Source organism: Lepisosteus platostomus, chromosome 2, assembly GCF_059453375.1.
Source record: "Lepisosteus platostomus isolate fLepPlt1 chromosome 2, fLepPlt1.hap1, whole genome shotgun sequence".
NCBI classification, from domain to species: Eukaryota; Metazoa; Chordata; class Actinopteri; order Semionotiformes; family Lepisosteidae; genus Lepisosteus; species Lepisosteus platostomus.
In genome coordinates, this window is record NC_142612.1 from 61,851,265 (window position 1) to 61,867,920 (window position 16,656).

At 47.5% G+C, this 16,656-nt stretch overlaps 1 protein-coding gene across 1 annotated transcript; it reads left to right on the forward strand.

Moving 5' to 3' along the window:
- The first annotated feature begins 1,485 nt into the window (after window positions 1-1,485).
- ftsj3 (FtsJ RNA 2'-O-methyltransferase 3) lies at window positions 1,486-15,305 on the forward strand. The gene is made up of 21 exons (XM_088611829.1): window positions 1,486-1,686; window positions 2,215-2,320; window positions 3,029-3,075; window positions 3,778-3,857; window positions 4,831-4,930; window positions 5,490-5,684; window positions 6,826-6,941; window positions 7,028-7,132; window positions 7,253-7,353; window positions 7,726-7,812; window positions 7,935-8,084; window positions 9,123-9,258; window positions 9,508-9,707; window positions 9,802-9,916; window positions 10,115-10,199; window positions 10,814-10,973; window positions 11,224-11,327; window positions 11,535-11,637; window positions 13,555-13,738; window positions 13,866-13,960; window positions 14,175-15,305. Exons 1-21 carry the CDS (start codon window positions 1,620-1,622, stop codon window positions 14,386-14,388), a joined length of 2,550 nt encoding a protein of 849 aa, XP_088467955.1. The 5' UTR covers window positions 1,486-1,619; the 3' UTR covers window positions 14,389-15,305.
- Window positions 15,306-16,656: the final 1,351 nt, after the last annotated feature.

Sequence of the window (16,656 nt, forward strand, 5' to 3'; positions counted from 1 at the left end):
ATAAACCAAAAAGGCAGACAAGTCTTAAGAATTAAGAATCCCTTTGTTAAATAACACAGTGAACTCCAGCTTTTCCAACCCTCATCTGAGCACCATGGGGTTCAAAGTTTCGAAAATGGTGTTGCATTTTAAGAACTGACAACATGGAAATTGATCAGATTAGGTTATCCTAGAACTGTGGCTTAACTCCAAATCCAGGCCAAGGTGTAACCCCATCATCCTTTCCCCCTGGCCTTTACCAATCATGGCCTCCTAATAATCCCCATCTATGAACTGGCTTCCTCCCTACTGTCCTCCTCCCTTTACAATTTTTTAAATGTGTAAAAATTCTGTTTCTGTAATCTTCACCTCCTATGATTACTCATACTGATGTCTTCTGTGATAGTATCATGAGCATTTCAGTATTAATTTCATGAATCACTGCTTCCCTCTTGTGGTTGTCATTAAATTGAAACAAAGCAGGTTCTCTAAAATACAATAAGTGTTTTTCTGACCTTGTAATCCTGTAGTTCATTGGAACTGATCAAATATTCAATTAAGCTTATTGAAAACGTGAACAACTTGGTTGATTTTTAACAGTTTTCTTTACTCAGAGCTTAGTAGTAGCATCTTGTTTGTGTGTGTCATAGTGAGTAGAACTATAATAGCGCATATGTCATAGCCAGCAGCTATATCACCCTGCAACTCACAACTGGCAACCCACTGAAGCTAAGCAGGTGTGAGCCTGGTCAGTACCTGGATGGGAGACCTCCTGGGAAAAACTAAGGTTGCTGCTGGAAGAGGTGTTAGTGGGGCCAGCGGGGGGCGCTCACCCTGCGGTCCATGTGGGTCCTAATGCCCCAGTATAGTGACGGGGACACTATACTGTAAACAGGCGCCTTCCTTCGGATGAGATGTAAAACCGAGGTCCTGACTCTCTGTGGTCATTAAAAATCCCAGGGCGCTTCTCGAAAAGAGTAGGGGTGTAACCCCGGTGTCCTGGCCAAATTTCCAATTGGCCCTTACTAATCATGGCCTCCTAATAATCCCCCTTTATGAATTGGCTTCATCACCCTGCTCTCCTGCATGTTGATGCATTTTGTTCTGGTGCACTATGAGACTGCTGCTGTTGCATCATCCAGGTGGGGCTGTACATTGGTGGTGGTGGAGGGGAGTCCCCATTACCTGTAAAGTGCTTTGAGTGGAGTATCCAGAAAAGTGCTATATAAGTGTAATCAATTATAATTATTATCTGTTTCAACTTGGTTTAAAAAAGCTTGTTTCACTAAAGCTTTTTAAACAACTCTTAATATTTGTCAATTAATGATGTGCAGATACTGATGGAAAGGACCCTGCCAAACATCTTGTTCTTAGTGCTTCAAGCTCCCATTCAAGGAATTAGCCAAAGAAACTGTTAAGCCGTACAGTATGTCTAACGCCTAGTCGAAAATTCTTTTTTTAAGTTCATCGGCAGTCTTTTGATGACGACAACATGCGTGACGTAGAATAGAGGCGCAGTAAGTGCACGTGTTGTTTTCCTTCGGTGGTGGATTGTCGGCTGAGAGTCTGTTGTAGTTCGTAGAAATTTCGGACTAGAATATATTTATTTGTCTCTTTAACGCCCCTTCACCGGTGGAGCAATGGGAAAGAAACTTAAAGTCGGAAAGACCAGGAAAGATAAATTCTACCACTTGGCTAAAGAGACGGGTGAGTATGTTTCTGTCTTGTCGGTGGAGGCCGGCAAGACGAGTGTGGCCTCTTTAAGACCGGGTTGTCAGGAGAAGTCGGCTGGTCTGTAATGTATCATGCGAACCGGGCTCTTCTTTAAAATGCCCATCGAATGGCCGTACATTGCGTTTTTCATATATTAAAACAGAAGATAGCATAACCACTGTCTACAAATAACGCACTATCTTCCTAATCCTTAGGAAGCTGTTCTGAAATTCTACAGACACCTAAAATAAACAGTTTTCTGTGATCCAGCAGTCTCCGGGAACTATCCGTGCTCCAAATCATTAGTATCAGTATTACTGTGATTAAGTGCTCATTTGCCTAGGGTTTGATTTTGGGATCATTTAGCTAAGGCGACGAGAGCTGCTGTCTCGCAGGTAAACAGAGATTAGACTGCGTCGCATGCTGTTCTGATGATCTGTCCATGCTGCTGCTGTGTCTGTGTCTGTGTCGTGTGCCCCGTCGGTGTTCCCTCAGAGTCTTAATCTGTGCTGTTACTTCCAGGTTACCGCTCTCGCTCCTCTTTCAAGCTCATCCAGCTGAACCGCAAGTTCCAGTTCCTGCAGAAAGCTCGGGCGCTGCTGGACCTGTGTGCCGCGCCGGGCGGCTGGTGAGTGTAGCGTGTAACTGGCTCACTTGTGCGCTTAAATGTTGAATGTGAATATATTACGAACTAAATGCTCTTGTGCAACATGACAAACCCATGCGCATTTACACAGCAGCTCAGACTTCAGCTTCAGCTTCAGCGTGCCAGGGAGTAGGGAAGTGTGCAGTACCTCTCTAACCTGTCCCATAAAACAAGCCTACACTCGGTGTTTCCTGCTTCAGCTTCTTCACGTGCTGTGTGTGAGGAGATATTGGTGAAGTGGTTGCCTAGTTACATGTCTATTATACATGAGAAATTTCACTGTATACATTTCTGATGGTGTGGTAATCTCCCAATGAAAAATGTGCTTTCACAGTTCACTTTCACAGTTTGCACTTTTAAGACATTAATTCTGAAGTAAGTTTAGGGTACTGTACTTGTATTGAATGTGATGTCATTAATTGCCTATAGTCCCTGGAGCAATGCCCAGTGTTGCTTCCCTTCAGCAGTGATAGTTATCCCTGTGTTCCTGCAGGGTTTATGGGTGATTTATAATCCTCAGTGAGTGAAGACATGGAAACAGCAGTAATCATAGGCTGGTTGAGTGGACTACTGATTATAATGAAGTCATTTAGTGTCCAAGATGGAATGCAGTAGGATTTGCGAATGCATTGCATTATGCGTCTGTGGCGTTGTGTTTTTCCGCTTCTCTCATCTTGTTTCTCTCTGTAGGCTGCAGGTGGCGTCCAAATTCATGCCAGTGTCCAGCCTCATTATTGGTGAGTTCAGATCTGTTTCTGTGTCTACAAGTGTTGTTTATATGTGTGTTTCTATTCAACAGGATTCATATGCTACCTGCATTTTAACATAATCCAGTCCTGGGATATACTAGAAAAACTGGCATGGTATTATTGGGTTATTGAATGTCATCCATTTTTATTAACTTGTTCCACATTGTACAAGTGTGCATGTATGACCTCACGTGAGTCACACTGTTTCTGGTTTTCAGTTGGCTCAAAGCCCTGTTACTCAAACATATTCTTGTGCAGGTTGTACTTTATAGCTTTTGTAAAATTTGGAAAAAAAAAGGCATCTCACATTTTCTTACGGAATGGAGACTTAATATAACTTATAACTTAAGCACTTATCATGTTCAGTTAAGAGAACTGTGATCTTTATGGGTTGAGAGGTACTAGGATTGGTCTCAAGTAATCTATAATTTAAACTACCTACTCACTTGATCACATTGCTCTGAGTGTTCAGAGATTGACAATTTAATGGTGATCTATAAAACCTGCTGCATTGGGGCTTTGCAGGACCAGCGCTGGAGAGTCCTGTGTTAATTATTGCTGTAAGCTCATGCACAGCAGCATATGCTGTAGGGCTAATGCTCTGTGGAAGAACCACTGTGAGTGTGTCTCCTCCTCTGCCTGACATACTCTTTTCTCTGCTTCTCTTCCTTTCTGCCTCTTGCACTCCAGGTGTGGACTTGGTGCCCATTAAGCCCATCCCCAACGTGGTCACTCTGCAAGAGGATATCACCACTGAGAAATGCCGGCAGGTAGGGAGAGCTTAAAAGAAATGAAACCCAATGTGACATGACCCTGTGATGTCCGCTGTGCCAGAGGGTGTGTTGGCTAATAAATTCATTCGTAGTTAAGCAAGTGATTGGGGTGTGGTTCGTGCAGTTTGTCCATCAGCTGTGACGAGAAATGCCTTTTAAATCTGGAAACTAGCCCAGCGAGGGAGAGAATTTATCTGCCCTGTGGGGGTGTTGGCAGTGTCGTTAATAAAATACTGGCTACTTGTAATGTTAAGTCCCTGAAATTAAAGTTTTAGAAAGTGAGGTGTCCCAACACATGACATTGAATTAGGATTGACAAGAGAGTGCTCTTATACCACATTTTACTTAGTCAGATTTTCAGCCTTTTAAGGTTTTGATTTCAGGCAGTTAACACAGTAGAACTGCTATTTTTTTTAGCTTACTACATTGCTAACAGCCTAATCACCCAAGAACCACATATTTGGATCTATTTTACATAACAGAGAAAAACATCTCCTTGCAGGGTTTTAAGGTCCATTAGCAGACTTGATCTGTAGATCTTAGCCATTATGTTGTATGGTGAGATTAATATTAAATAAGAATAACTGTTTAACTGGGGAGGTCAGTTGAGAACAAAGTCCAATAAAGACCCAGCCAAGAGGCTCCCAGAAGACAAAGTGACAGAAAGAAAAGAAAGATCAAGATGTGGCCTTAACAAGTGCAGGTGTCAGGCAGGAGAGATTCAGTCCTGCAGAGAAGAAGCTCTCGGGTGTGGCAACCTCCTCTCACTGACATCAGGTGGCTCAGCAAGAGTGCTTTCTTGTCAGCCTTTGTTCGGCACCTTTATGCATTTAAACCTTTATGCTGAAGTAAGGAAAATAAACATAATGTGAATGTCTGCGTCATCTCCTGAGAACCCAGGGCGGGGATCCCTGGGGGTTTCCCCTGGCTGCAAGGCTGTCTTCCTCACTGCGGTGTGTCTGCCTGCTAGGCTATCAGGAAGGAGCTCCAGACCTGGAAGGTGGATGTGGTTCTGAACGATGGAGCCCCCAACGTGGGAGCCAACTGGCAACATGATGCCTACTCACAAGGTCAGCGGACTGGCATCGGCACTATTGGTTCTCCGAACACCAGACAAACACACCTGACGCACAGAGACTCGCACCAAAACAGGTGCACAAGCAGACTTGGCATAAAGCTGTCAGTAGAACCAGCATACATGCACACTGTCTTCTTAAGTAATGATAATAAAAAACTTTATTTTATATAGGGCCTTTAAAGGTGGCTTCACAAAGCACTTTACAGAATGACAACAACAATATATTAAAACAATACACAAGATAAAACACAATTACAATATACGGAGGAGACCGTAGATGGTGGTACTAAGAAACGTAGAAGCAGAGGGGTAAAAACTGGAACCAGTTAAGTAAAGGCTCTTCTAAAGAAGAAGGTTTTGAATTTAGAGAAGGTGACTCTCTGATATCCTTGGGCCACTGTGCCACTGTTGCCTTCCCTCTCTGTGACCACCCGATTGTACTCAGGTGTAACTTAGATTTCTCGCTCGCTGTCTTTCCTGCAATCCGTCACTCCCTTCGGTCTTCTGCCCCCGACCTCCCTGACTGACTCGCTCCCCCTCTTCCCCCCCAGCCCACCTGACCCTCATGGCTCTGAAGCTGGCGTGTGAGTTCCTGACCAAGGGAGGCTGCTTCATCACGAAGGTGTTCCGTTCCCGGGACTACCAGCCGCTGCTCTGGATTTTCCAGCAGTTCTTCCGGCGCGTGCAGGCCACCAAGCCGCAGGCCTCGCGAAACGAGTCCGCCGAGATCTTCGTCGTCTGCCAGGGTAGGATCCGCCTCCGGCCCCCCCGCCGCACGGGCGCCTGGCCTTTCCCGGGGTCTTCCCTGCCGGACGGCTGTCAGTCCCTTCTGTCTGATTGTTCGAACTCCATCAGGTTTTGATATCGGTGTTCAGTCTGTTTTGGTAAAAGCATCATGATATTTGTGCCCTGCCATGGACTGGCATCCCGCCCAGGGTGTATCCCGCCTTGTGTCCATTGATTGCCTGGATAGGCTCTGGCTCCTGAATTAGAAGAGGTGGTTAGAAAATAGATAGTTGGATAGATCATGGTATTTGTATCATTGCTGATGATGTCTGATGTTGTATATTTCACTTATTTGGGGATTTAAGCATGTCCTAACCTGATTTTGAAATGCTCTGAATGTTTTTACCACAAAAAAAAACATGAAATAGCAATTGATGTGAAAGCTGAAGTCTCAAAATTATCATTAAAAACAAGCCATTTGAAATCTACAATGTGTAAAAAATGCCAGAGCTAGTTTTAGATTGTCTCCAAATGAAGAGCACCATCCTGACAGTAAAAGCAAGAAATATAACCAAATTGCATTGATCTACACCTGGGGTTGTAAATTTATTTCACTTATGATGTGACTCAGTGTTCCCTGAATGCCGTATCTGCTTATAGAGGAACTGATACCTGAATAAGGAAATATTATAGTTTAAAAATGAGGTCTAAGATGGTGTTTCCTGCTAGTTTTACCATAAGATAGCATAACATGCTGGATTAGAGAACATGTAATGCTACCTTGGATGGGACCCAACCAGATGCCTGGGAATGACCAGACCCAAATCAGAATTAAGCTTGTAAGATAAGCAGGACACCAACCCAGAGGTACAAAAGATGACAGATAACGCTGAATGAGTACACAACAGCAGTTGAAGGTGTGTGAATTTGTAGTGTTTAAGTTAACTAAAGGAAATAGCTTATAACATCCTGCTAGCCTGCATTTTTTTATTTGCATTTTTGTGAGAAAAAAAAAGCATTTGGGATTTATGTCTTACTGTGACAATAGGAAGTCATGATGTGGTGCGTAACTTTGGTATTTTCAGCAGTATTTCTTCAGAAAAAAATTTTTAAAAGCTCTCAGTTCAGGTGCTCATGGCTGTTTTTGTGCTCTTTGTCCAGGTTACCAGGCACCCGATAAAATTGACAACAAGTTTTTTGACCCCAAACATGCCTTCAAAGAAGTGGAGGTTCAGGCCAAGACTGTGAAGGAACTGGTGCCAGTCAAGAAGCCCAAGGTGTGTCCCTGTGTGTTTGTGTCAGGCTGTGTGTATGGCAGAATCTCTGTGTCAGTGTGCGGGTTGCTGATTGTACTCGATTGCAGGCAGAAGGGTATGCAGATGGAGACCTGACACTATACCACCGCTTCTCTGTGACGGAGTTCGTCCGGGCTGAGAATTCTGTGGACTTCCTGAGCAAGGCCAACGAGGTGAGAAGGCTGGGGGTGGAGGAGGCCCGATTGAGGGAATGGACTGTACTGTACTGCCACTGTTCCCCATCTCTCGTCACTGCTCACTGCTCACTGCTCTCTGCTCTCTTCTCCTCCTAGATCACCTTCGACAGCCCTGAGCTGGAGTTTCACTCATCCACGACCCCGGAGATCAGGGAGTGCTGCCGCGACATCAAAGTCCTGGGGCGTAAGGACCTGCGGTAAGAACTATGCTCACACTTTGTTTAAACACCCTGCACAGTCCCTCTGCGTCCTATAGACACGCCCCACACCCCCAATACTCTCAGACTCTGCTCATTCCCTACGGATCCTGTACTCCTGCCCCACACCCCCAATACTCTCAGACTGCTCATTCCCTAGGGATCCTGTACTCCTGCCCCACTCCCACAATACTCTCAGACTCTGCTCCTTCCCGATGGATCCTGTACTCCTGCCCCACTCCCACAAAACTCTCAGACTCTGCTCATTCTCTACTCTGTACTCCTGCCCCACACTTTCAGTTATACTGACACTCCATAGACACAGTATGCTCACACCCCACATCCACGGTTATATTCCTACTGTTTCCTCAGGGCTCTGCTGGCTTGGCGAGGCAAGCTGCGCCGGTTCTTGGCAAGACAGCTGAAGGAACAGGCCAAGCAGCTGCACCATGAGATCAGGTATCTGTGTTTGCTTCTTAGATTCCTGTTTTTAGCAAATAGTATTTTATCAATGAATTTTGTTGGAATCACAGCGATGTTTGTTAGTCTAACTCCCACAAACACCTCTTTCTCTTGATCAGTCTGAGCTCCAGCGAATGTGAGAGTGAGTCAGAGGAGAAGAAGAGGACAAAAAAAGGTACAGAGCAGATGGATGAAGAAGAGGCGGAGGACGAAGAGATGGAAAAGCAGCTTGCAGAGGTCAAGGCTGACGAGGTGGCCGAGCTGCGCCGGTAAGTTTTGCTTGTGTGTCTTGTCAAGTTTGTGCCTGACTAGTCTTGTCAACTTGTACTGTGCCTGTTTTTGAGCATGCTGAAATCCTGTATATGTTGACACTGTGTTTACTGACACAGCGATGTTAACATTGTCTGTTTGATTGTTGACATATTATTTGTATGGATGTTGACATGATCAGTGTGCCTGTGGTGATGCGGCCTGCGTGCGTGGTGCCCATGGACCCGTGGTGATGCGGCCTGCGTGCGTGGTGTGCGTGCCCGTGGTGACGCAGTGTGATGTGCGTGCCCGTGGTGACGCAGTGTGATGTGCGTGCCCGTGGTGACGCGGCCTGCGTGCGTGGTGCCCATGGACCCGTGGTGACGCGGCCTGCGTGCGTGATGTGTGCCCCGTGGTGACGCGGTGTGATGTGCGTGCCCGTGGTGACGCGGCCTGCGTGCGTGGTGCCCATGGACCCATGGTGACTCGGCCTGCGTGCGTGGTGCCCATGGACCCTTGGTGACACGGCCTGCCTGCGTGGTGTGTGCGTGTGTGGTGCCCATGGACCCGTGCGTGATGTGTGCGCCCGTGTGTGATGTGTGCGCCCGTGGTGACGCGGCCTGCGTGCGTGATGTGTGCGCCCGTGGTGACGCGGCCTGCGTGCGTGATGTGTGCGCCCGTGGTGACGCGGTCTGCGTGCGTGATGTGTGCGCCCGTGGTGACGCGGCCTGCGTGCGTGATGTGTGCGCCCGTGGTGACGCGGCCTGCGTGCGTGATAGTCGCGCCCGTGGTGACGCGGTGTGATGTGCATTGTGTGTGCGCCTGAGATGACGCGGTAGGATGTGCGTTGTGTGTGCGCCCGAGGTGACGCGGCCTGCGTGCGTGATGTGTGACCCCGTGGTGACACGGTGTGATGTGTGAGCCCGTGGTGACGCGGCCTGCGTGTGTGATGTGTGAGCCCGTGGTGACGCGGCCTGCGTGTGTGATGTGCGCGCCCGTGGTGACGCGGTGTGATGTGCGTGCCCGTGATGACGCGGCCTGCGTGTGTGCTGACACAGGAAGAAGAAGAAGTTGCTGCGAGAGCGGCGCAAGCAGCGGGAGAGAGTGGAGCTGAAGATGGACCTGCCGGGGGTCTCTATTGCTGACGACAACGACTCCAGCCTCTTCTCTCTGAGCACCATCAAAAAAGGAAAGGTACAGACTCCCTGGGGCGCTGGGGCTGGACACACACACTGCCGCTGGCACTGGCGCTGTGACACAGACACACTGCCACCCCGGGGCGCTAGGGCTGGACACACACACAGAGACACTGCAACACTCTGACAAGACATACGAAGTCACTGACTGACGCACACATTGAGATGCTAACATGCTCGTGTGAAATTGCTTGCCAGCTATGTGATCTGTGGGTTGCAGTACATTCTTTCTCTCTCGTCCTCTCAGGCTCTTGGCGAGATTTCCAAGGGGGACATGCAGGGTGCTGATGCAATCTTGCAGGGGAGAGAGGAAAATGAAGAGGACATGTACCTCTCCGACCCCGAGAGTGATGCCGTCTCACTGGCCTCTGACCTTGACCCTGAAGACCTGAAGGAGGTGGAGCAAAGACAGAAACAGCTGCAGCAGAAGAAAGCACCTCCTAAAAAGTACAAAAACCACTGTCAGTCCTTCACAGCTGCAATCGTGGCACTGTAGATAACGATTTGAAAATGAACAGTGGCCTCTGTGTTTGTTTTCCAGAGTATCGTTCAGGGATGAAGAGGAGGAGGATGAAGGCAAAGGAAACGAGCTGCTGGTTGACCTGGAGAGTCAGAGCGAGAGGAGGGAACGTGAGACCGCCCTGTGGTTCAGTAAGGTGTGTCACACAGGGATTAACACACAACACTGCTTATAATAATAACCTTTGGAGGAAGGCGCAGGTTGTGAAAGAAACCTTGCCTTAGCAAGTTTCCAGGAATCCTTCTGAACCCTCTTTAGTACGTATTGTGATTGTATTCGGGTCTGACCTTTTTGTTTAGATTTCCTGACCGCCCTCTCTCACCTCCCTCTGCAGGATGCTTTCTCAGAGCTGGACCTGGAGGCCGATGCCGAGACGGAGATCAGGCAGACAGAGCAGCTGCGTGACCAGCAGTTCAAAGGTCGGTTTCTGTGATTGACTGCAGGGGGACATGGTATACTCGGGGTGGGGGATCGACTGCAGGAGCGGTGTATCGGCACCGCGCTATGTTCTGCATGAGCTCAGCTGACAGAGGTTTGCTGTTCAGAGCAGTGAGATCAGATCGCTTGCTGAACAATGTGAAGTCATCAGCTTGGCTTTGCGATTTTCCTCTCTTCGCATGTGGGAAGTGTGAGTTAGTGTATAATTCATGAGTGGTCTGCAGATTGGGTAGGGCGTTGTTAAGAGGAGCATCAGAGAAATGGAGGGGAATAAGTCTGACCACTCACCCCCCCACATGCACCTCAGGATGATTTATTTGTGTTCGAAATTGCATTGACCAAATTTGTATGTCATTAGGAAGAAAGGAAGTAAGCAGACTGCTCGTCATGTCTAATGCCTCTCAAGTGGAGGATTATGGCTGTACATCACACTGTATAAAATGGGTGTAAATATTAGTCTTCTGCATGACCGTCTGCATCTGGCCCTGCAGGAGGGACTAGGCCAAGCTGCTGGGTTCCAATATTTTGCACCTGGCGTTGTGATCATTTGAGTTTGGCAGAGCTCCTTGATCATGTGTGCTGATTCTCAATTCAGGAAAGGGAGGAAAGAAGAAGGGCCAAGAAAAACAGGCACCTGCCGAGCAGGGAGAGGATGGCCCTGCACAGGGAACACTGGAGCAGGTCAAGGATGAACATGTGGAGGACGAGGGCAACAGCGACTCTGATGATGACACCAGCAGCAGTGATGATGAGAGGTTGGGAGTCATTTCCAAAATGCTTTGAACTGCACTCAGAGTTGTGTCTGAGTGGATTGCTGCTGGCACAGCTGGTGCTGTATTCAGCAAAGAATGAACCTTTATGTGTAGGGTGTGCAGTGTCCCAGTCTGTTGAATGTGTAGTGTGTTAGAACATAGGGGTGTGTGTTTTTTAGGGTGTCACTCTGTAGAGGGTGTGTGCTCTGTAGGATGTCTGTAGAGGCTGTGGTAATGTAGTCTCTCTGCACAGGGAGATTGCCCAGATGAAGAGCCATGGTGGAGCAGGGCAGTCTGGCCAGGGAGCTGCGGAAGATGAAGATGGGGAGTTTGAGGTGGTCCCCGTTGAGAGCACAAGTGAGTGACCGTGCAGGACCCCTGAGGGTATGGATACTAGTATTTCATTGACATTACTAATGCTTGGAAGAGAACTTAGAGGTTAGAGCTTATGGTAACAAAGAATCACTTTGAGTCTGACTGGGCATTGCCGTGAACAAGGCCTTGGTGCTACTGAAGATCGACAAGCGGTTTCTTTCTCTGAGAGCCTGTCTGTCTTTTCTTTAGGTAAGCGTGCTCGTATCCTGGACCCTGAAGGACTGGCTCTGGGCACACTGATTTCCACATCAAAGAAAAGACGCAGAGACCTCGTGGACAGCTCCTTCAGCAGGTAAAAACAGGCTACTGTAAATAAGATATTGAAGCTTAAACACATCAACACTTGAGACGTGGCTCACTGTCATTAAAATATACCACCACTGAGACTCGCTGTCAGTAAAATATACCAACACTGAGGCTCACTGGCACTGAGACTTGCTGTCATTAAAATATACCAACACTGAGGCTTACTGGCACAGAGACTTGCTGTCAGTAAAATATACCAACACTGAGGCTTACTGGCACTGAGACTTGCTGTCAGTAAAATATGCCAACACTGAGGCTTACTGGCACTGAGACTTGCTGTCAGTAAAATATATCAACACTGAGGCTTACTGGCACTGAGATTCGCTGTCAGTAAAATTACCAACACTGAGACTCGCTGTCAGTAAAATATACCAACACTGAGGCTCACTGGCAGTGAGAGTTACTGTCAGTAAAATATACCAACACTGAGGCTTACTGGCACCGAGACTCGCTGTTGGTAAAATATACCAACACTGAGACTCGCTGGCACTAAAAGAAACTAATTTAATTTGTGGAAGACAAAGTATTTTGGCCGGCATGGCCACCACAGTGGTGTAGTATATAGCATTGCTGCCTTGCAGTGCAGGACCCTGTGTTCAATTCTGGACCTGGGGTGCTATCTGCATGGAGTTTGTATGTTCTCCCTGTGTTCGCATGGGTTTCCTCCCATAGTCCAAAGACATGCTGGTAGGTTAATAGGCTTCTGAGTATACTGACACTGTTGTGAGTGTGTACATGTCTGTGTGCTCTGCAGTGAACTTGCACCCCTTCCAGGGTGTGGATCTCCTGCGCCCCAGAATTGGAAGAAGCCATTAGGAAATGGATGGATTGAAAAGTATTGATTCCAGCTCCATAATTCCTTGCCCTACATAGGATGGCAATAATGTGCATTTAGTAAACTCAGTCACTTTTAATAAAATACAAATTGTGTTTTTTGAGGAACAGGGCATGAGCATTGTACTTTTCTCTGTGTGTTTTTGGGCACAGTGACAGTTCCAGTGCACTAAGGAGCTGGGTTTTGCTCCACTCACCTCATCCAGTCAGACTTTCTCAGTGAGCGGATTTAGATTCAGGACTTGTCAATACATATCCAGGGACTCTCTTGCCCTTTTTTTGTCACTTCCCACTACATGAGGTTATTGATTAGTCCACATAACATCCTTTCCATAGGTCAGTACTTCCTAGCCTCCTCGAACCCATGGCGAGATGGCATGAACATAAAAAATCTGTGGCGCGCTCCTCCCCTCACTGCACAAAACAAACAGGTCTAAACGAATTTGTTCACTGGGCAAATTCACATTGGCCTCTTAATTACCTTGTCCTGGCAGGAAGTGATGACATGAAACTAGGATCTCTTGCTCATCCGCTCTCGTGTGTTCTTGGTTTTTATGTCCGTCCGACTGGAAAACATCGACTCGCTTGACATGAACAGTCTTAGAGCATGGCCTCTGCCCCATGTAAATACACTGAACACATAACATGTTATTTTACAACCTTTATTATACAAAATTAATTTATATAAACAGTCATTTCATTTTTTATTATGTTCTCCAAATGCTGCATGCCCGTTCGTGTCTGAAGGCACGAGAACTACTGCGATAGCTTACTTCAGGTTGATGGCCTTCGGTTTGGTGTTTATAATGTTCCTTCCCCAATGCAGTTCTTTGCTTTGTATTATTTTTTCAGTGTCTTGAATGTTTCAGTCAGGGGTCCCAAGTCTTTGCATTTCCACTACGGCTTCTAAAACACGTGCAGCCACACCTGCTCTGAGTTTTCTGGGTTACCAATGAACAAGCCTGCTGCCACCCGCGCCACTGTCTGGAGGTCGCTGTGGGGCCAGGGGGCAGGCGCGAGGGCGTGCGGCGGTGTCGGGTGGTCTGTAGCGGTGTCTGTCCCCGCCCAGGCATGCCTTCTCGGAGGAGGTGGACGAGGTACCGGAGTGGTTCCTGGAGGACGAGCGCAAGCACCGGCGCCGGACCGTCCCGGTCACCCGGGAGATGGTGGAGGAGTACCGGCAGCGCTGGAGAGAGATCAACGCCCGGCCCATCAAGAAGGTGGCCGAGGCCAAGGCCCGGAAGAAGAGGAGGGTGAGGAACGGAGGGGCGGGCCAAGGGGGGGGAGGAGGAGGAGGAGGAGGCGGGTGGGGGGAAGCGTTCCGCTTGGGGGTGCTCTGCTGGTGGCCGTCTGTAAGCAAGCTCTGTCTCTCCGCATCAGGTGTTAAAGAAGATGGAGCAGGCGAAGAAGAAGGCGGAGGCCGTGGTGAACACTGTGGATATCTCCGAAAGAGAGAAGATGGCCCAGCTCAAGAGGTAACCCAGCCCTTACCCTAGCACAGATCGCCATCTCCGCAGCCGAGCCAGACAGCAGTAGGGCACACCTCAACAGTATGAAAGCCACGCAGCTTTGAGCTCACTTTAAAATAACAGCACACAGACACTTTCAGCTGACTCATTGCCCCCAATACTCTTGTTCTCTTTGAGTGCTGTCTTTAACTGCCCCATCGCCATCTCCTCTCCCCTCTAGTATCTACAAGAAGGCCGGGCTGGGGAAGGAGAAGAGGGAGGTGACATACGTGGTGGCCAAGCGCGGGGCAGGGCGCAAGGTGCGCCGTCCGGCGGGGGTGAAGGGCGTGTTCAAGGTGGTGGACTCCCGGATGAAGAAGGACATGAGGGCGCTGAAGAAGAAGGAGCAGAGAGAGGGGGGCAGGCGCCAGCACCAGCGCCGGCGCCGGCAGTAACCGCTGTCCTGACCCTCCTCGGCCACTTCCTTCTGGACTGTCATCTGTCAGCCTTTTTCCACAGAATGAGGCGCGAGTTTTCAGGCAGACTTACTCTGCATCTGTTTAATTCACTCACCATTTCAGGCCCCGCTCTCGTTGCCTGGACTGAGACCCAAAGTCTCAGCCTAGGAGCCCAACGAAGGCTTTCCAGTCCACAAGATGTAGTGCAGATTCAACTCACCAAAGTCCTGTGTCACACATTTTCTGAAATCCAGATGTTTTGGACTGTTGTCGGGGATGATTTTGGTGACGTATCCTGATCAGAATGTCTGATTCAACACAGGATGCAAAATTGTGATTGAATTAACTGAGGCTACTGTAAAAACTGCAGTGAGTTCAGACTAAATACAGACCCCCTTCTTGGCTGCACAGCACAAGCAATACCTGCTGCTGTGAGAGCTGGAGCACACACTGTCCCTGGAGGTGACCCTTCCCCTGCAGACTGACACCACAACCCAAGGCAGGAGGTGTGGGGGACTAGAGGTGAGCTCTGCTTAGGTTCTGTTGTAGTGTTGCTCAATCAAGTGTACTCTGTCTCCCTCTTGAGGAGAAATCAGTGCAGTGCAGCCAAAGGATCAAGCAGTAGGCCTTTTCCCTGTGAGTAGTATACATATATTTATGAGAACAAGTAATAGGTTTATTCCATGCGGGAAAAAAAGAAAAAACACAACGTTTCGGCCGTGGAGCCTTCTTCAGGTGTCTCACATGCATTTCAGCATGGAATAAACCTATTACTTGTTCCTTTGCAGCCTACGCATGCTGACGCAGCTACCCACCTGAACTACATCTGTGTATGCCAGCTGGACTTTGATACTCTATGTAAATAAGTTTACAGCAACAATTACAAAAAATAAAATCTTATTAGTAGACATTGATACTATGGTTTGCTGTTAAGAGGTTTCTTTGTGGAGTGTCTTTATTTTCTTCCAGTGAGGGTTGTATGAAGTGTTTTAAACTGTTTTTATAGTGTTTTTTTATATAAAAAAGTTCTGTTTTTATCCTGTTAATTTCCTTCTTGAAGGAGGATGTGCATAAACCAGCCACTCGTTGGTTTGTATAATACAGTGTGATATTGATGTGTGACTTCCCATTCAGTAAATAACTCCCTACTGCAGCTCTCCCGGGCCCTTGAAAGAGCTGGGGGAAGCTGTTAAACTGGTCCAATTAACCACGTAACTCAGTCATTTAACTTAAGAGCTGAGTTAGAATGGAAATTTGCAGACCCAGGAGCACTGGACTATAAGGGAACTCGATGCAGTTTTTGCAGGAACTGAAAGCTTTGGATAAAGTCAACCCAGGGGTCTTTAGGAAAAAGAACTAAACTAAGAGTATGTGTATCTGCAAGTTAAGACATGAGGCATGTTGTGCCGCACAAAGGGCAGCATGTGTAGGGGGAGCTGGGTAATTCTGTTGTTGAAGCTCTATGGTAGGGATAAAAAAAATGGGTGATCGAGGATATTGGATCAATCAGCTACTAACAACCAGTTGAAGAAGATTGACAGAGTGCCCTGCTCTCATTTCTAACCGTCCTTGCAATCTTACATTCCAGTGGCGCCAGAGTAAGGGAACCCCTACCACAGTGCTCATGAATAATCAGAAAAAACTGAACTTTTGCTTCACGCATCAGAGAATTTCTCACTTCATCATTGAATTAATCATCCTCACCTACAAGGAGAAGACCAAGCTTGGACTTGGAGACCACTTTGTTTCCGTTATTTAGGGATTCCAACATCCTCCCCATCATAAATGGTAAATAGTTTGGATTCATGGACCAAATGCCCACCTATGAATTAAAAATTGAGTTGAGTGATTGATTTTTGTCTATTTCATCAAACTCTATAGGTGTTGCAATGATTACATGAAAAGCCTAAAATGACAGTTTTCAAATGTTTAAAATATTAATAATAAAGGAATTGATTTAAATTTGTCGCAATGTGATTATATTGAGTACGGTGTTCGGTGGACGTGTAAATGCATGCAGTGAATGGGGCAGTGTTTGAAAATGGTCTTCGATTTAAAAGCTGTTTTGTCTCTGTCTGGGTTATTGATGTTCTTAACAAGTACACTACTAGCTTTATCTTGCAAACGGGCAGAATCCTGCAGACTGTCGCATGTTAACACGGTACTTGAGCAGTGGGAAACTAGTTACTCCAGAACAAGACCCAGCAGTTCTCGGCTGACCGTATGCGCCCGAAACCTACGCCGCCGAGCACGAGCGGAAATGAC

What these genes read in the sequence shown, in the direction of transcription:
- ftsj3 (XM_088611829.1), top strand. Translation starts at nt 1,620, where the DNA reads ATGGGAAAGAAACTTAAAGTCGGAAAGACCAGGAAAGATAAATTCTAC. An exon ending in CCGCCCTGTGGTTCAGTAAG is followed by an intron (nt 9,917 to 10,114) that starts GTGTGTCACACA and finishes CTCCCTCTGCAG; the next exon opens with GATGCTTTCTCAGAGCTGGA. An exon ending in GTGGACAGCTCCTTCAGCAG is followed by an intron (nt 11,638 to 13,554) that starts GTAAAAACAGGC and finishes GTCCCCGCCCAG; the next exon opens with GCATGCCTTCTCGGAGGAGG.